Source organism: Erinaceus europaeus, chromosome 11, assembly GCF_950295315.1.
Source record: "Erinaceus europaeus chromosome 11, mEriEur2.1, whole genome shotgun sequence".
NCBI lineage: Eukaryota > Metazoa > Chordata > Mammalia > Eulipotyphla > Erinaceidae > Erinaceus > Erinaceus europaeus.
This window is the reverse complement of record NC_080172.1, coordinates 68,751,660-68,772,520: the sequence shown is the minus strand read 5'-3', so window position 1 is coordinate 68,772,520 and position 20,861 is coordinate 68,751,660. Positions and strand designations below refer to the sequence as shown.

General features: G+C 41.6%; 1 protein-coding gene and 1 long non-coding RNA gene across 2 annotated transcripts in view; both read right to left on the bottom strand.

The window, feature by feature from the left end:
* Positions 1-20,861, bottom strand: part of LOC132541405 (uncharacterized) — a 101,315-nt gene that overhangs the window by 39,761 nt on the left and 40,693 nt on the right. The gene's annotated exons all lie outside the window — the stretch shown is intronic.
* The window catches only part of AKNAD1 (AKNA domain containing 1), a 62,647-nt gene that overhangs the window by 6,838 nt on the left and 34,948 nt on the right, over positions 1-20,861 (bottom strand). The window contains exons 8-10 of the mRNA XM_060201967.1: positions 19,513-19,598; positions 4,220-4,317; positions 106-225 (exon numbers count right to left, since the gene is read on the bottom strand). Coding sequence (XP_060057950.1) covers positions 106-225; positions 4,220-4,317; positions 19,513-19,598 — 304 coding nt within the window. The remainder of the gene's footprint in view (positions 1-105; positions 226-4,219; positions 4,318-19,512; positions 19,599-20,861) is intronic.

Genomic DNA, 20,861 nt, shown 5'->3' with positions numbered 1-20,861 from the left:
AAACCGGGATCCTTATGCCAGTCCTTGTGCTTCACACTTTGTGCACTTAACCCAGTGTGCTCCCTCATGACTTCTTTCTGAGCCCCCTGATCTAGTAGCTCTCACCTTGAAATGGTTCTTTGCTGCAGACTCCTGGGAAAGAATGAAACTCAGTACCACAGTTCTCACATTTAATACTCTTTGGTTCAGTGCTATAATTATAGCAACTGTGCCCTGTGTCAGAATCTACAACAACAACAACAAAAATAAGACAATAAAAGTGTGAGTTTCTTGACTATTTTTTTTAATATTTATTTTATTTATTTATTCCCTTTTGTTGCCCTTGTTGTGAGTTTCTTGACTATTATCAAATACGTGGAAAGTAGAGCTCATTCTAAACACGGAAGGTATACATTAATTTGACACCTAAATGCTCAACTTCTCCAGCTGTATATCAAGGAGATTTACTGGCCATATGGTGGCATTTGGTGTTCTGACAACTGAAAAATATGTCTGTAACAGTTTTTATTATTCTTATCACTTCTTCTTCTAGCGTTTGCCATTCTTATCACTGGAGCTTTATCACTCCAGGCCTTCCCCCACACCCAGATGAAGACTGAGGTTGAGAGGGAAAGATACCACAGCAATGAAGCTTCCTCCAATTGAGAGCCAGGTTTAAATCTAGGTCCGATGCATAGCAAAGCAGATGTACTATGGGCATGAAAGGCCAGTAGTGGAGAGCACATGTGTTTGGTGGAAGTCTAGACTTGTTCAGCAGGTGGCTGTGGTCAGAAGACTTCTCCAGATAAAGCCAGATCACAGAAGCATGGCCCAGGCTGGTATACAGGTCAAGTTTGAGTGTCCAAACAACATCTCAACTACAGGAGAGGTGAGGTTGGAGACAAACCTGCCACAAATGCTGCCTGTTTAGTTTGCTCATGATTACATTCCTTTGTATCTTTCTTTATCATTTCTTTCTTTCTTTCTTTCTTTCTTTCTTTCTTTCTCCCTTCCTTTCTTTTTTCTTTGCTATCAGCTTTATTGCTGGGATTCTACCTATACAACTCTACCACCACTTCATTTTTCTCCCTTCTTAGTAGAGGGAGAGACAGAAAGAGGAGAGATACTTGAAGCACTACTCTACCATTATAAAGATTCCCCCTAAGACATCCCTATGCAGTAACCAGGGGCTCCAACCTGGGTCCTCAAACATGGTGATGTGTGTGTACTCTTACTAGGTGAGCCACTGCCAGCTCCCCACTACTGTAACCAAGTGTAAATCACAAATAGAATCAGCTTTACAGAGGTGTTTTTCTTTCCCAAATCTCAGTCAGTAATTATTGAATGCTCTCTTAATTTCTCTCTGTCCTGTCTCAATCCTAAACTCAGGGAAGTTGCAAATATAGGATGGGAACATACCCTGAAAGACCATGCGATGTATAAGTCTAGTTCAGCAACTCATTAGCTGTGATAGTTGGAAATATGTCCAAAGACTCTCTGACATGTTTCTCAAAATGTGAAGCCTCATTCCTTTCTGCTTGAGTTTGGGGTAGGATCTGTGACTTGTTTCTAACAAATAGAATAAAGTCATAGTGATGTAGAATTTCCTAAAGTAGGTCATAAAAGACATTGAAGCCACCATCCTGGTCTTCTCTTGAATCACTTGCTCATAGAAGCTGGCTGCCATGTCAGACTAACTCTGGACCAGACAATGAAGAGGCACACATGGTACAAAACTGAGACCTGTCAATAATCCTGTGAGTCAACCATCTTTGAAGCTCACTTTTCAGTCCCAGTTCAGCCTTAAGATGATGGCAGTACTGGCAAATCTTGACTGCAGCCTCATGAGAGACATTGGACTTAAGCTTCCTGGTTTAAGTTGCTTCTAAATGCTTGACTCACAGAAACTGAAAGATAATAATGGTCTGTTCTTTGAGCTACTGAGTTTTGGATGCTTCATTACACAGCAGTAAAGAGACAACTAATGCACCAACTCTTTGACCCTGGCCAAGTCACTTAATTTCTCTGGACCTCTATCTCCTTATCTATAAAATAAGGAAAAAATCCTACATTACAGTACTGTTGTTACATTTAAATTATATATATTCATCAAACCATTTACTGCAGAATCCTCTTAAACTCTTAAAATTAAGGACTCAAGGGTTGGGAGATGGCTCTCCTGGTAGAGCACATACCTTATTATGCACAAGGACCCAGATTCCAGTCCTTAGTCACCACCTGGGAGCACCATGCAAAGGAAAAGCTTCACGAGCATTGGAGAAGCACTATGGTATCTCTCCTCTCTCTGTCTCTCCTTCTCTATCTCTCATACTCTATCAAAAATTATATAAAGAGTCCACCAACAGTGGCAGAATCATACAAGCATAAAGCCCAGAAAACAACCTGGTGGTAAAAATAAATAAATTGATTAGTTAAGTAATAGCTCTAAAGAACTAACATATACCATAACATAGAATACTCCATTTTAGATACCTTTTAGTGGGTTCCCACACACACACAGGATAAAAGCTATCGTACAACAATCAGCTGAACATGAATTATAAAGCTCAAGTCATGTGTAGAATCACTGAGGTCACCCCAAAACTGAACAGGCAGTCCTGAAGCTTGTTTTTTAGAATATTTAAATGGAGGCATTGACAGAAATATTTTTTTTAATTTTTTTTCTTTTTTTAAAAATATTTATTTTTATTTATTTATTCCCTTTTGTTGCCCTTGTTGTTTTATTGTTGTAGTTATTATTGTTGTTGTCGTTGTTGGATAGGACAGAGAGAAATGGAGAGAGGAGGGGAAGACAGAGAGGAGGAGAGAAAAATAGACACCTGCAGACCTGTTTCACAGCCTGTGAAGCGACTCCCCTGCAGGTGGGGAGCCGGGGTTCGAACCAGGATCCTTATGCCGGTCCTTGTGCTTTGCGCCACCTGTGCTTAACCCGCTGCGCTACAGCCCGACTCCCGACAGAAATATTATTATGTCTTTTAAAACAAAAAAAATTAGTAAATCTATTTCATGTTAATAAAACATGTTTTTTATGAAAAGAATAGTGTTTTGAAAAAATTAGAGTGGTAGTATCTCATGTCTGGGCAAGTATCTTGAGTATCTGGCTTAATAGATGGCAGCTGGGTTCCATAGTTATTCATTTCCAATCTGTTGCAACACAGAGATAAAGAGGACTCGTGGTCTCCCCAAGTGTCTCAGGCGCCAGCCCCAAAGCTTATCGGAGCCTGCATTGAAAACCTGTGTCTGTGTTTAGGAAATGTATCATCTGTAGATAATGATAGTGAACTTAAAGTGATGTAGAAAGAATATCAAGTTGAAAAATGCAAAATGACCCCACTCCTATGTGGGATTTAGGAAACAAACCAACAGAAATATATAAACTCTTAGCCTATGTCTGTAGATCTGAGGTTATTAAGGAGCATAGAGGGGGAAGACTATAAAGGGTAGCGAGCTCTGTTCCTTTCCCTGAAGTTCAAGGACACTTTGGTGCTAGGTGAGGTGTGTGGAAACTGTACCTTGATATAACAAGTCTTGTAACATTTCCTTAATAAAAATAAAAAAGAGAGAGAGATAGTATTGAGCAAAGGCCTTTGGCTAACCAACTATTTGACAGATAAGCCTCATTAGCTCTGTGGTCCCATTTTTCCAGTGTATAAACCGGGAAGATTAGATTCTGCAGTGATTTTCATGCTCAGAAGTTACCACAGCAGAGTTGACCCCACCTTCTCCACCCAGAGAAGTTCTGCCACAGATGTTTTTCTGCTTAAACAATCTTTGGAGAAAAGAACCTATGCCTTAAAAAGAAAAAGAGAGAGAGAAAAAGAAAAAGCATTCCAAACACTAGTATCCTCTGAGCCTCCTCCCAGCTCTTTTATCTCTGAAATGTGTGGACAAGTAGACACAACTCTCCTGTGACTTATCAGGTACAGATCTTGGGTTGCACTGCAAAAATAGTAACACAGAGACTGAGGTGGTGTAATGACAGGTCTGTAGTCCTGCAGCTCTAGCCAAAAATCAGGCACAGGAGCTTTCACCTTGCTTGTCTATATCTTCCTTAAATGTAGCCAATCATTAATCTTTAAATACTACAAAAATACAACATGCAACACTGTAGCAAGGATAATGCTATCTAGAAAGTGATATCACTCCCCCCCCCCCCGAAGATCCCACAGAGAGGGGCATTACATGGTGAGCACCCATAGTCCCAGACCCCTCAACTTACTGAGAATTGAGTCCCAGTACAGTGCCTTCTCTGGAATGACAAAGGGAAACTTTCCCCGGTTGATCTTTCTGTGGTCTTTTTTCTCCATTTTTTGCTGCCTGAAAAAGATGCATAAGATCCCACAAATTTTTTTTTTAAGCTATTGATTTATAAGAACTATGTTGCTTATCTTTGGGAGTTGGGAGGGTGGGGATACAGAACTTTAGTGGTAATTAGGTAAACTTTGAAAAGTCCTTTTGTTAGGGTTTGCTGGTACCCAGTATCTTGTATATAGCTGTGCCATTGGTTGCTTCTGATCTACTTGGTCTAGGCTTTTGAGATAGTCTGCATATCAAATACACAGACTATATATTAAAAGGACTCAGTCTGTGTTTTGAAAACTTTGAGACATACAATTAATTTCCCCCCCCTCATATTAATTAACTAGTGATTTATATGACTACACTTTACTAGGAGTGTACATAAACACCATTCCCACCACCAAAAGAGTGTGTCCCATCCCACCCACCCAACCCCACCGACCCAGGAAGCTGCATGTCTACCCCTCACCAGGTGGTTCACTTTCTAACAAAGTCCCAAAACCTAAATATAGACCAGGTTCTGTGAGAGAGAGCGTATGTTCACATGTATCCATAAACTAGTGTAAAATATATACCTGAAAGCAGAAGTACACTAGAGTTTGGAGTGAGTACCCCCCTAACACTTCCTCTCCACTATTCCAACCTTTGAGTCCATGATTGCTCAACAATTTGTTTGGCTTTGTATGTTAACTCTCTTTTCAGCCACCAGGTGCCAGATGCCATCAGGATGCCGGCCAGGCTTCCCTGGACTGAAGACCCCACCAATGTGTCCTGGAGCTCCGCTTCCCCAGAGACCCACCTACTAGGTCTCTACTAGGGAAAGAAAGAGGCAGACTGGGAGTATGGACCGACCAGTCAACGTCCATGTTCAGCAAGGAAGCAATTACAGAAGCCAGACCTTCCACCTTCTGCAACCCACAATGACCCTGGGTCCATGCTCCCAGAGGGATAGAGAATGGGAAAGCTATCAGGGGAGGGGATGGGATATGGAGGTTGGGTGGTGGGAGTTGTACCCCTCTTACCCTATGGTTTTGTTAATTTATCCTTTCTTAAATAAAAAATAAATTAAAAAAAAGAACTTTAGTGGTAAGTAGGATATGGAACTATATACTGTAATCTTACAGTCTTGTAACAAACTATTAATAAGTAAAATTTTCAACAAGGGCAACAAAAGGGAAAAAAAATAGCTTCCAGGAGCAGTGGATTCGTAGTGCAGGCACGGAGCCCCAGCAATAACCCTGGAGGCAAAAAAAGAAAAAAAATTGTTTAAAAAATTAAAAATTTAAAAAGAAAGCTATTTCAGTTATAAAGTGGGAGATGGCAGGGAGTTGTAGGTTTACAGGGAGTTAAGAAACCAGAGCACCAAAGTAGGTCCAAACCTGGGCAGGACACATGACAAAAAAAAAAAAGTGTTTTGTCTAAATGAGCTATTTTGTCAGTCCTCACAAACTTTTAGTACAGTCCTAATAGAGGCAGTGAAATATCAGTAAAACTATAAAATGCTGGGCTGGATGGTATTGCACCTTGTGCAGTGTACATGTTACCATGTGCAAGGACCAAGGTTCAATACTCCAGTCCCCACCTGCAGGGGGAAATCTTCCCAAGTGGTGGAGCAATGCAGGGGAGGGTGTCCCTTTCCCACCCTCTATTAAAAAAGAAAAAGGAAAAAAATTCACCTCTGGGAGCAACAAAGCCCAAGCCCCAGTGATAACCTTGGTGACAAAAATTAAAATGAAAATTTTTTTTAAATTTAAAATATTAAGTTTAATTTATCAGAACCTGGAACAATATAGGAGTGGCATGACATCCTTAACACATCTTCTGGCAACCTGACAGTTTCCCTACTAGAAACTGGGCCAGCATAATTCTGCCTAATAAGACTACGCCTGTCACCTCACCACCCAGGGTCCTAGACAGGGAATCCTTGGATTTCCCCGTAGATCTTCTTCTAGTGTTTGCCCTTCTTCCATAGCCAGTTAACAGCGTCAAGTTGAGCCTGATGTAAAGTTTCAAGACCTGAGATCGCTTTCTCTCCTATCCTCTCCTCTCCCGGATCAACTAGGAATACCAAAGGAGACCACCCGGACCGAAACAAGACAGGACTAGAATGACCACAGGAACCCAGTAAATCACCCGTGAGTACAAACACTCGTGGCTAGTGACAGAGAGGAGAGAGGGGCCTAAGGAGAGATTAAGTGACTGCTAACAGTTCAGCAGTTTATCAGTGGAGACACCACCTCCAGTCTGCTCCACAACAAGGGGACAGCTGAAGGGAGGAAAGGACTCCCCAGAGACTCACCAAGTGCAACTCTGAGTCTCCATTGCTACTACCCTCAGAATCTGGAGCAGCAACAGGGAGGGACACCAGGGGACAGAGATCTAACCGGGAAACTCAGGAGAAGACCTATACCTCGGTGGCATAGCTGAGGGGCTGTGATAGTCTCTTTGCATAACCACTGGATTATCTCTGCCACACCCTGCTTTATCTCTTGGTCAGGAGTCAGTGATTAAGCTAAGAAGCCTACTGATAGTTTAAAAGCCCTCAGGCTCCCATAGCCTACAGGGGGAAAAAAAAGGCTATTACACCACTGAACTCCAACTCAGGGATTGAAAAAACTGTTAACTTATATAAAATGGTTAAAACAACAAGAAAAAATATTGGAGACTCGAACCAGGACAAGAGTCCAGCTAAAAGTCCTCCAGAGGGTGAAGCACAAAACAACGAGTTCAACATCCAAACATTAGCTAAGGAAATAATAACAGGAGTGAGTAAAGAATTTGAAAAAATTGTAATCAGAAATGCAGGAACAACAAATGAGAATATGGAAGAAAACTCTAATTATCTCATGGTTATTAGAGAGCTGAAAGCTGAAATCGCTGAGCTAAGAAGGCAACTAGCTGAACAAGCTAAAACAGTATCAGAGCAGGGCAACAAAATAGATGAACTCCAGAAAACAGTAGAGGGCAGAGAGAATAGAATCAATGAGGCTGAAGACAGAATTAGCAAGATTGAGGATGAATTAGAGACAACTAAAAAAGAAGTAAGAGATCTCAAAAAGAGATTAAGAGATGCTGAAAACAACAACAGAGTCCTATAGGATGACTTCAAAAGAAACAATATACGTATTATTGGCTTACCAGAGGAAGAAAGAGAAGGGGAGGAAGAAAGCGTTCTCCAGGCCATAATAGCTGAAAATTTCTCTAGTCTAGACAACACCAAAGACATAAAGATTCAAGAAGCCCAGAGGGTCCCAAACAGAATTAACCCAGACCTAAAGACACCAAGACATGTCATACTTAGATTGGAAAGGAATAAGGATAAAGAAAGGATCCTCAAGGCTGCAAGAGAAAAACAAAGAGTCACCTACAAAGGAAAACCCATAAGATTAGCAGCAGACTTCTCCATACAAACACTACAGGCCAGAAGAGAATGGCAAGATATCTATCGAGTGCTCAATGAGAAAGGCTTTCAGCCAAGAATACTATATTCTGCTAGATTGTCATTCAGACTAGATGGAAGCATCAAAACCTTGTCAGACAAGCAACAGTTGAAGGAAGCAACCATCACCAAGCCTGCCCTGAAAGAAGTTCTGAAAGGTCTCCTATAAACAACCAGACCACCACAAATAGGACATATATCAAAACACTCTAAAACTCTACAAGAATGGCTTTAAAATATCTTCAATCTTTGATATCAATAAATGTCAATGGCCTGAATTCACCTATTAAAAGACACAGAGTAGGAAGATGGATCAGAAAACACAACCCAACAATATGTTGTCTACAGGAAACTCACCTAACGCAACAAGACAAACACAGACTTAAAGTGAAAGGATGGAAAACTATCATACAAGCCAATGGCCCACAAAAAAGGGCAGGAACAGCTATTCTCATATCTGACATGATAGACTTTAAAATAGATAAGATTAAAAAAGATAGGAATGGACACTACTTAATGCTCAGAGGATCAGTCAATCAAGAGGACTTAGCAATTATTAATATCTATGCACCCAATGAGAAGCCATCTAAATACATCAAACTTCTACTGAAAGAGCTACAGCAATATATTAACAGTAACACAATCATAGTAGGGGACTTCAACACCCCACTATCTCAACTTGACAGATCATCCAGGAAGAAAATCAGTAAAGACATAAGGGAGCTAAATGAAGAGATAGATAAACTAGAACTATTGGACATTTTCAGAGTCATTCATCCCAAGAAACTGGAATACACATTTTACTCAAATCCACATGGATCATTCTCAAGGATAGACCATATGTTAGGCCACAAAGACAGCATCAGCCTATTCAAGAGCACTGAAATCATCCCAAGCATCTTCTCAGACCACAGTGGAATTAAACTAACACTTAACAATCAACAAAAGATTAGTAACAGTGCCAAAATGTGGAAGCTCAACAGTACACTTCTTAACAACTTCTGGGTCAAAGAGGAAATCAAGGAAGAAATCAAAATGTTTCGAGAGTTCAATGAAAATGAAGACACAAGCTATCAAAATATTTGGGACACAGCTAAAGCAGTCCTAAGAGGGAAGTTCATAGCTATACAAGCACACATTAGGAACCAAGAAAAGGCACAAATAAACAGCCTGATTGCACATCTCAAAGACCTAGAAGAAGAACAACAAAGGAACCCTAAAGCAACCAGAAGGACAGAAATTACTAAAGTTAGGGCAGAAATAAATAACATTGAGAATAGGAAAACCATACAAAAGATCAATGAAAGTAAATGTTGGTTCTTCGAAAGAGTAAACAAAATCGACAAACCTTTAGCCAGACTCACAAAACAAAAAAGGGAGAAGACCCAAATAAATCGGATAGTAAATGAAAGAGGAGAAATCACAACAGACACTGCAGAAATTCAACATATCATGTGAGGCTTCTATGAACAACTATATGCCACCAAGCTAGAGAACCTGGAAGAAATGAATGATTTCCTAGATACCTACCAACTTCCAAAACTAAGTAAAGAGGAAGTGGATAACATGAACAGGCCCATCACAGCTAATGAAATTGAAACAGTTATCAAAAATCTTCCCAAAAATAAAAGTCCTGGACCAGATGGTTTTACAAATGAATTCTACAAAACTTTCAAAGAAGAACTAATACCTCTACTTTTAAAAGTCTTCCAGAAGATTGAACACACTGGAATACTCCCTGCCAGCTTCTATGAAGCCAACATCACCCTGATACCAAAAGCAGACAGGGACACAACCAAAAAAGAAAACTACAGACCAATATCTCTGATGAACATAGATGCGAAAATATTGAACAAAATTCTAGCCAACCGTATACAGCAGTATATCAAAAAAATTGTTCATCATGACCAAGTGGGGTTTATCCCAGGCATGCAAGGTTGGTTTAATATACATAAATCAATCAATGTGATCCACCACATCAACAAAAGCAAGACCAAAAACCACATGGTCATATCAATAGATGCAGAGAAAGCCTTTGACAAAATACAACATCCCTTTATGATCAAAACACTACAAAAAATAGGAATAGATGGAAAATTCCTGAAGATAGTGGAGTCTATATATAGCAAACCTACAGCCAACATCATACTCAATGGTGAACAACTGGAAGCATTTCCACTCAAATCAGGTACTAGACAGGGCTGCCCACTATCACCATTACTATTCAACATAGTGTTGGAAGTTCTTGCCATAGCAATCAGGCAGGAGCAAGGAATTAAAGGCATACAGATTGGAAGAGAAGAAGTCAAACTCTCCTTATTTGCAGATGACATGATAGTATACATGGAAAAACCTAAGGAATCCAGCAAGAAGCTTTTGGAAATCATCAGGCAATACAGTAATGTGTCAGGCTATAAAATTAACATTCAAAAGTCAGTGACATTCCTCTATGCAAACACTAAGTTAGAAGAAATTGAAATCCAGAAATCAGTTCCTTTTTCTATAGCAACAAAAACAATATAATATCTAGGAGTAAACCTAACCAAAGAAGTGAAAGACTTGTATACTGAAAATTATGAGTCACTACTCAAAGAAATTGAAAAAGACACAAAGAAGTGGAAAGATATTCCATGTTCATGGGTTGGGAGAATTAACATCATCAAAATGAATATATTACCCAGAGCCATCTACAAATTTAATGCTATCCCCATCAAGATCCCAAGCACATTTTTTAGGAGAATAGAAAAAATGCTACAAATGTTTATCTGGAACCAGAAAAGACCTAGAATTGCAAAAACAATCTTGAGAAAAAAGAACAGAACCAGAGGCATCACACTGCCAGATCTCAAACTGGGGCCATTGTCATCAAAACTGCTTGGTACTGGAACATGAACAGACACACTGACCAGTGGAATAGAATTAGAGCCCAGAAATGAGGCCCCACACGTATGGACATCTAATCTTTGACAAAGGGGCCCAGACTATTATATGGGGGAAGCAGAGTCTCTTCAACAAATGGTGTTGGAAACAATGGGTTGAAACATGCAGAAGAATGAAACTGAATCACTGTATTTCACCAAATACAAAAGTAAATTCCAAGTGGATCAAGGAGTTGGATGTTAGACCAGAAACTATCAGATACTTAGAGGAAAATATTGGCAGAACTTTTTTCCGCATAAATTTTAAAGACATTTTCAATGAAACGAATCTAATTACAAAGAAGACTAAGGCAAGTATAAACCTATGGGACTACATCAAATTAAAAAGCTTCTTCACAGCAAAAGAAACCACTACCCAAATCAAGAGACCCCTCACAGAATGGGAGAAGATCTTTACATGCCATACATCAGATAAGAGTTTAATAACCAACATATATAAAGAGCTTGCCAGACTCAACAACAAGACAACAAATAACCCCATCCAAAAATGGGGGGAGGACTTGGACAGACTATTCACCACAGAAGAGATCCAAAAGGCCGAGAAACACATGAAAAAATGCTCCAAGTCTCTGATTGTCAGAGAAATGCAAATAAAGACAACAATGAGATATCACTTCACTCCTGTGAGAATGTCATACATCAGAAAAGGTAACAGCAGCAAATGCTGGAGAGGGTGTGGGGTCAAAGGAACCCTCCTTCACTGCTGGTGGGAATGTCAATTGGTCCAACCTCTGTGGAGAACAGTCTAGAGAACTCCCAGAAGGCTAGAAATGGACCTACCCTATGACCCTGCAATTCCCCTCCTGGGGATATATCCTAAGGAACCCAACACATCCATCTAAAAAGATCTGTGTACACATATGTTCTTGGCAGCACAATTTGTAATAGCCAAAACCTGGAAGCAACCCAGGTGTCCAACAACAGATGAGTGGCTGAGCAAGTTGTGGTATATATACACAATGGAATACTACTCAGCTGTAAAAAATGGTGACTTCACCGTTTTCAGCTGATCTTGGATGGACCTTGAAAAAATCATGTTGAGTGAAATAAGTCAGAAACAGAAGGATGAATACGGGATGATCTCACTCTCAGGCTGAAGTTGAAAAACAAGATTAGAAAAGAAAACACAAGTCGAACCTGAAATGGAATTGGAGTATTACACCAAAGTAAAAGACTCTGGGGTGGGTGGGTGGGTGGGTGGGGAGAATACAGGTCCATGAAAAATGATGAATGAAATAGTGGGGGTTGTATTGTTAAATGGGAATCTGGGGAATGTTATGCATGTAAAAAAAAAAAAAAAGAAGAAGTAGAAACGCAAAGCAGAAACAGACTGAGTTTGGAGTATGGCACCAAAGTAAGAAAGCAGAAGTACACTAGAGTTTGCAGTGAGTACCTCCCTAATACTTCCTCTCCACTTTTCCAAGCTTTGGGTCCATGATTGCTCAACAATTTGTTTGGCTTCGTATGTTAACTCTCTTTTCAGTCACCAGGTTCCAGGTGTCATCAGGATGCCGGCCAGACTTCCCTGGATTGAAGACCCCACCAATATGTCCTGGACCTCAGCTTCCCCAGAGACCCACCCTACTAGGGAAAGAGAGAGGCAGACTGGGAGTATGGACCGACCAGTCAACACCCATGTTCAGCGGGGAAGCAATTACAGAAGCCAGACCTTCCACCTTCTGCATCCCTCAATGACCCTGGGTCCATGCTCCCAGAGGGATAGAGAATGGGAAAGCTATCAGGGGAGGGGGTGGGATATGGAGATTGGGTGGTGGGAATTGTGTGGAGTTGTACCCCTCCTACCCTATGGTTTTGTTAATTAATCCTTTCTTAAATAAAAAAAAAATTAAAAGAAAAAAAGAAAGCAGCAGTACACTAGAGTTTGCAGTGAGTACCCCCCTAATACTTCCTCTCCACTTTTCCAAGCTTTGGGTCCATGATTGCTCAACAATTTGTTTGGCTTTGTATGTTAACTCTCTTTTCAGTCACCAGGTTCCAGGTGTCATCAGGATGCTGGCCAGACTTCCCTGGATTGAAGACCCCACCAATATGTCCTGGAGCTCAGCTTCCCCAGAGACCCACCCTACTAGGCAAAGAGAGAGGCAGACTGGGAGTATGGACCGACCAGTCAACGCCCATGTTCAGCGGGGAAGCAATTACAGAAACCAGACCTTCTACCTTCTGCAACCCACAATGACCCTGGGTCCATGCTCCCAGAGGGATAGAGAATGGGAAAGCTATCGGGGGAGGGGGTGGGATATGGAGATTGGGTGGTGGGAATTGTGTGGAGTTGTACCCCTCCTACCCTATGGTTTTGTTAATTAATCCTTTTTTAAATAAAAAAAAAATTAAAAAAAAAAGTTTCGAGACCTCCTTTGAATCCCCGTAGATAATATGGGCCTACACCTCTAAAAGATCCTTCTCTGTACCGTCCCCGGTCATACCCATTAGGAATGACATCATAAGTTCTCTTGTAAGTTTCTTTCTTTTTAATTTTTATTATCTTTATTTATTAGATAGAGAAAGCCAGAAATCAAGAGGGAAGGGGGCTATAGAGAGGAAGAGAGACAGATAGACACCTGTAGCCCTGCTTCACCACTTGCAAAGCTTTCCTCCTGCAAGTGGGGATTGGGGACTTGAACCCTAGTCCTTGTGCTCTGAAATGTGTGTGTTTAACCAGGTGCACCACCACCCGACCCCCTCTTGTAAGTTTCTTCAGGACCATACCCTCACTATGAAATAGCAATGGTAGAAATTGCCACACCCTCTGGAGGGAGACTGGGTCATCCTACTCTGCCACTTGAGGAAGACTGGTTCTGAAATGAGCACAGCCTAGAAAGTTCCCAACTGTGACCATGGATTGTGACCTCAGTCTGACAGGGACTCAGAGGTTATACAGGCTCCTGTGCTAAATATGACAGATATGGTTGGATCATTGTGGTAAATAGTTAATTACATTTATATAGCTTCAAGTTTTCAAGCAATTCTCTGCCCTAGTCCTACTTCCTAGTTCTACTCTCAACTCTGACACTATCCACCCAGATAATATTCTAAGTCCACCCCATGTTAGATATCAAGCTTAAGCAAAGATTATTAAGACATAGGCTCCTAAGAACACTCTTAAAATAGACTTTCTAGCTTCCTTTCACCCTAAGGGCCCTACTTGTATTTGCTCTATTCCTACTTTATGGTTCCTGTTTATTAAACATTTTGTCCTGCTTTCTATCTTACTGCATCTCAGCCACCAAGTTGCAGATGGTACTATGATTCCATCCTGATTTCCCTGGACAGCCGACCTCACCAATGCTTCCTGGAACTTCACCTCTCCAGAGCCCTACCCCACTAGGGAAAGGTAGATACAGGCTGGTGAGGGTAGAGGGGTGGGTAATGGATCAACCTACCAATGTCTATGCCCAGTATAGAAGAAATTCAGAAGCCCGAACTTCCACCTTCTGCATGCCATAAAGAATTTTGGTCCATTCTTCCAGTGGGGTAAACAATAGGGAAGTTTCCAATGGAGGGGATGGGACACAGAACTCTGGCAGTGGGAACTGTTTGGAATTATGCCCCTATTATTTATTTTTACAATCTTGTAAATCACTAGTAAAAAAAAATTTTTTAAAGAATATACCTACTACATATTAGACAAAAACCTGTTTTGTTACCAGTTAGTCATATCTAAGTATTATACAATACACACATAGATAACAGATTTTTTTAAAATGAGGATGTAGAATTTTCTTCATAGTCATGTCTCAGAATTAATTCTTATCAAGCTATCGGGGGAGGGGGTGGGATATGGAGATTGGGCGGTGGAAATTGTGTGGAGTTGTACCCCTCCTACCCTATGGTTTTGTTAATTAATCCTTTCTTTAATAAAAAAAAAAGAAAAAAAAAAGAATTAATTCTTATCAAGGGAGCAAGTTGTGTTATATGTCAGTTGCAGGTCAAGTGACTTTAGCTCTTTGAATGCAGGCTGAGTCTAACCAGAAAATCCAGACAAGTGAATTTCCTTTGTCCTGTGTCTAAGAGGCTAAAGGTTATAGGAGTGTGTGGGATGCATTGGATCGACCTTCTCGTGGTGCATCCCGTGAGTACCCATTCATTGGAGAAACTGATGATCCTTCCTACCCAACTGAATCCACATGGATCCCAGTCACTTTCAAAGCCAGCAATAAGCAGCTCCTGACAGCTTTCAACCTGACGCTGTTGTCTACGGAAGAAGGGCAAACGCTATAAGAAGAAGGAGTGTGTGGGGTTCCTCATAGTTGTCAGGACCACCAGGGGGCATCAGAAAGAAGGGACTCCAGTTGTTTGCCAGGAATTTTCCCTAGCCTTTTCTGTTACCCACTTTGTCGCTTCCCAGAAATACTAACACTCTCAAAGTGGTTCTAATTAATAGAGCTCTGTCAGCCCCTAGGATCTAGTCATAGCCCCTAAGGGGAGTTGTCCATTCTTAGTGTGGAGAGCACTGTGCCCAGATTATCCTGGTTCTGTAAGACAAAATGAGACTGCTCCCCCTTGGAGTATGGGACTGAGATATTGCCTGGTATAGGAAGGCTTTTCCAACTACGCTGGACCAGCTTCCCACGGAGGCAAGTACCAGGCTTGGAGTTAGTGGGCCTGGGGGCTAAAATTGCCATACATTCCTTTTCTCTGGAAAAAACATGCTGTCCTCCTGAGTCACATATTTTCCACACCTCATATTCTGTCTCCACCCTACACCTCAGGCATTTAAACATCTGCTCTCTAAAGTGGGAAACTTGGATCTCACTCAAATGAGTTCAGTTTAATACATGACTTTTTCTATAACTTCTTGTATACTAAGAACTTCTTGTTGAACATAATAGCTTTCTACTTGAGGGCAGTTTTTCAACAAGACTAAGTTACCTAACTTCATCAAAGCAAGGACTACAAAAGCTGAATCAGGGCAAGAGACTGGCATACTTTAACGATGATGACTCTTTAGTCACTATCAGGCCACCCCATCAGTTGGGGCCCTAATTGGGGAGTCCTGGGTCTCCCAAACAGACACGATGGGCCTAGACCTCCAATAAATCCCTCTCTCCATTGTTACCAGTCATCTCTAGCAGTAACAACAAAATAGACCCCTTTGTGGGCCCCCATAGGACCTTGCCCTCAACGTGGATCAACAATGGTAGAGAATGTTCCATCCTCTGAAGGGATGGAACTCTATGCTACACTTGAGGAAGATGGGTTGATAGTGGGGCAGCTTCTTGGAATGTTCCTACTTATGACCACAGAATGTAAGCTCAGATCTACAGGGATGCAGAGGTCACATAGGCTCCTAAGCTGAATATGGGCCCCACATCACATCAAATCGATGGAGTTTACAATCAACAATATTTATACATCTCTCCCATATTTGGGAGCTATTCTCTTCTCTGATCCAGCTTTCTGGTCCTTCTTCCAGCCATGACATCATCTCCCCAGACAATAATTAGGATCCACCTGCATATCAGATTTCAGACTCAGGCAAAAAAAAAAAATCACTAGTATAGTCACGGGCCCTTTGGAATGTAACTAAAATATGCCTACTAGCTATCTACAAAATAGAGGACCCCCCAACTCTTCATCTGCACTATTCCAGCTTTTAGGTCCATGATTGGTCAACAATTTGTTTGGCTTTGTATGTTAACTCTCTTGTCAACCACCAGGTTCCAGATAATAGCAGGATGTTGACTAGACTTCCCTGGACAGACAACCCCACCAGTGTGTCCTGGAGCTCTGCTTCCCCAGAGCCCTTCCCCACTAGGGAAAGAGAGAGACAGGCTGGGAGTATGGATCGACCTGTCAACACCTATGTTCAGCGGCGAAGCAATTACAGAAGCCAGACCTTCCACCTTCTGTATCCCACAGTGACCTTGGATCCATGCTCTCAGAGGGTTAAAGAATAGGAAAGTTATCAGGAAAGGGGATGGAATACAGAGTTCTGGTGGTGGGAATTGTGTGGAGTTGTACACAACTCCACACAATTCCACACAATTGAAATGGAGAGGACAGCTGCAGCATTTCTTCACCACTCGTAAAGTTTCCCCACTGCATGTGAGGACCAAGGGTTTGAACCCTGGTCCTTGTGCACTGTAATGTGTGCGCTCCATCAGATATGCTAATGCCCAGCCCCCAACAAATAAAATCTCAGAAGGAAAAAAAAAAGATCATATAGTCCTTCATTCAATTAACTCCTCAAGAATCATGTAGACTCCAATTTATAAAACATGTACATATAGCTTCTCACTACTCTGCAGTGGACTCACTGTTAGATCTAATGACTTATTGTTTATTTTTTAAAGCTTTTTTTATATTTTATTTATTTTCCCTTTTGTTGCCCTTGATTGTTTTTGTTGTTGTTGTTGTTGTAGCTGATGTCATCGCTATTAGATAGGACAGAGAGAAATGGAGAGAGGAGGGGAAGACAGAGAGAAGGAGAGAAAGACAGACACCTGCAGACCTGCTTCACTACTTGTGAAGTGACTACCCTGTAGGTGGGGAGCCAGGGGCTCGAACCAGGATCCTTACCCTGGTCCTTGCACTTTGTGCCATATGCGCTTAACCCACTGCGCTACCGCCCGACTCCCAACTTACTTGTTTATTAACGATAGAGAGAGAGAACCAGAGCAGGACTCTGGCACATGAGATGCTGGGAGCTGAACTCAGGATGCCATGCTTGAGGGTGCAGTGCTTCCCACAGCACCACCTCCTGTTAGATCTGATTTTATTCTTGGTTGTATTTTCCTTTCCATCTTATCCTTCATAAAATAATAAATTTAAAAGGATATATGGGTTCCTGTCTTAGTACTAAGAGGTTTTTGTATGGTCTAGACTAGGACCTTGGAAGGGAAGCATTTCATATTTTCAGTGCCTAATCAAGATTCTTTTTTTCTTTGCCACTGTCAGGGCTTCAGCATTCTGTATCAACTCTTCTGGGTGGAGAGAGAGAGAGAGAGAGCAGTGAGGGAGTGATGGAAAGACACTATAGTACTGATGCTTCCTGTAATGCTCCAGTGTGGTTGGGGCCAGGCTCAAACCTAGAGCACAAGCAAAGTGGCAAAGTAGGCACACTACCCAGGTAAGCTATTTTGCCAGTTCATCAAAATGTTTAAGTGTCAAACTATTTTTATTATACTTAAACATAAAACAAGCATGGGGGAGATAGCATAATGGTGATGCAAAAAGACTTTCATATCTGGTTCAATCTCTCACACCACCAAAAGCCAAAGCTAAACAGTGCTCTGGTAAACAAACAAACACATCTGGATTTTTTCATTCAGCAAATGAAAACCCTAGTCCCAGGATGACTCAGAAAGCCAGCAGCATCATTAGTGCCCCCTTGTCTTTAAGGAAGAGTCAAGTTGATAACTGACATATCCAGTTAATGTAATGGCCACATGAAACAGTAATTTTTAGCCTAAACACCATGCTGTTCCTTTCCTCAGAGGCAGAAACTCAAGAGAGCACTTATGACAAGTGCCCATTCCTGCAGTGGAATGCTTTCTAGTAGGAAATTTCAGTCTTGGAAACCTTGTCATGTGTCTCTATTACCATTCATTAGGTGCATGTAATCATGGTAGCTACACAGCTCCTCCCTCCTTGACTCTTAACCTTTCAAAAGTAAATTAGCCAACCTTTGTGCCTCCTGGGCTTGGAGGTGGCACCTCTCATTAACAGCAGCCTGAAAAGATGGTTCTGGTGGAATGACTACAGAGTGACTATTTTGAACAGTAAGGGGTTTTCCTTAGGATTTTTTTTTTATCTTCAGTATTTTTTAAATTTTTTAAAAATTTTATTTATTTTCCCTTTTGTTGTCCTTGTCTTTTTATTGTTGTTGTAGTTATTATTGTTGTTGTTATTGATATCGTTGTTGTTAGATAGGACAGAGAGAAATGGAGAGAGATGGGGAAGACAGAGAAGGGGAGAGAAAGATAGACACCTGCAGACCTGCTTCACCACCTGAAGGGACTCCCCTGCAGGTGGGGAGCCCAGGGGTTCGAACCAGGATCCTTATGCAGGTCCTTGTGCTTTGTGCCACGTGTGCTTAACCTGCTGCACTACCGCCCAACTCCCCAGTATTTTTTTTTTTCACGTGATTTACAACTTGTTACCCTGGATGGTTTACCATTGAGGAGGAGGGAGGACTAAGCCCTCAGGAGTAGGATCAGGCCTATCTTCAGTAGGACTGAGGGGATAGGAGAGAAGTGACAGCCAAACAGGGAAGATTTCCACCCATCATGAAGAGAGGGTAGTGTTGGTGGAGCTGTTGTCCAGTGTTGTCTAATAATCTCTCTTCTGGACAATCAATGTTCAAATGAATCCAAGTGCTAAAGTGCTATTTCCTCAGCAGAATCACATGGGAAGATTAAAAAGTGCTATTCCAGGCTGCCAAGATAGCCTCCTTTGTCATGTGTACCCCCCAGGCTCAAGCCTGTCTCCCACCACATTGGAGGAAGCTTCAGCGATGCTTCTCTCTTTCTTACTATCTGAAAAAAGCCTAGAGCACTGAAGCCCCTTTGAGGACAAACAAACAAATAATAATTTTTTAAAAAATCTGCTGTTTCTATCAGGGCTCCAACCTTGAGGGGTGGGGGGCCTAAGACAAGGATTTTATTTTACATCTCTGGTGACTATGGTGTTCTCCCCATGGAGAACCCCTGCTAGAGGAAGGCCTTTGTCTACTGGGAGGGAGGCTGAGTACTTGTGTGATAGGTCCATGACCTCTGACCCCCATTCTTTTTGCAGGCACCCACACTCACTGGACTTGCTTTGCCAGGACTGAGTCCCACCCACCCTGAAAACTTAACAATAAGAAGACCTCACCATTCAAGAACCTGTTGGCAGAAGACACAGCTTGGACTGGTGATCTCTACATGGTCCTGCCTTGGTGAAGTGCTGTTGGGGTCCTCCTGCACCACAAAAACACACACAGAGATGTGGATGTGAGGGAGGAAGTGACTCATCCCTCTGGCTGCTCATACACAGCCCAGCACCTGGCTGAGCTCACCCCTGCAGGGCCTCTTGCCTATTTGAGCTCTCTCAGTGAGACCTGCCCTGCAAAGACCTGAGGATTAGAGAGAGAATGACTGGACACTGCCTTCACTTCCCACCTTCTCCAAACGGATATTCAAGTACAGTTTACAGATGAGACAATAGTTTCCCCCTCTTCTTTTCCCCCTGTATTATAGTTTCAAGTTACTACAAGTTCCACCAAAGAATGAACAGATTCAACATGATTTTTAAATCTACCAGTCTGATCACTTGTTGGTCTTAAACCTTTTGTGAAGAAATCTATTGGAGGCTGGGCGGTAGCGTACTGGGTTAAGTGCACATAGTATGAAGCACAAGGACCTGCTCAAAGATCCCAGTTCAAGTCCCTGGCTCCCCACCAGCAGAGGGCTCACTTCAGAAGAGGTGAAGCAGGTCTTGCACTCTCCCTCTCTATCTCTCCTCCCCTTTCAACTTCTCTCTGTCCTACCCAACACAAAATTGGATAATGGAAAAAATGGCCACCAGGAGCATTGGGTTCATAGTGTAGGCACTGAGCCCAGCAATAACCCTGGAGGCGAAAGGAAGAAAGGAAGGAAGGAAGGAAGGAAGGAAGGAAGGAAGGAAGGAAGGAAGGAAGGTAGGAAGGGGAAGAGAGAGAGAAAGAAAGAAAGAAAGAAAGAAAGGCGAAAGGAAAGAAGGAAGAAAGGAAGGAAGGAAGGAAGGAAGGAAGAAAGAAAGAAAGCTATTGAACCAAGAATTAAATCAAGGATTTTATGCCTAAATTACTATCTGTATATCATTTCTTAACACACACACACACAAAAATTATACCGAGAATCTATCTTTCACTATGGCTATACACTTCATGTAAACAAAAAGTAATGTATGTTTCCCACCATTATCAGCAATGCTGGCATTAGCATCTCTGTACAGAGAGGTTTTCCATAGTTTGAATTACTTCCTTAGGAAAAGTCTTGGCCAAAGGTTGCCAACATGTTTGTGTGATGATTTGTATCACCATTTGTATCACCATTTGCTTTCCACAGAAGTTGTACAACTTACACAGTCACCAGCAATGTGGGCAACTCAGTTTGACAACATCTTCCACTGCATCACAAATTATCACTTGAAATATTTTTATTACTTTTTGGGGAGTACCTTGTGTTAATTAACACCTTTCT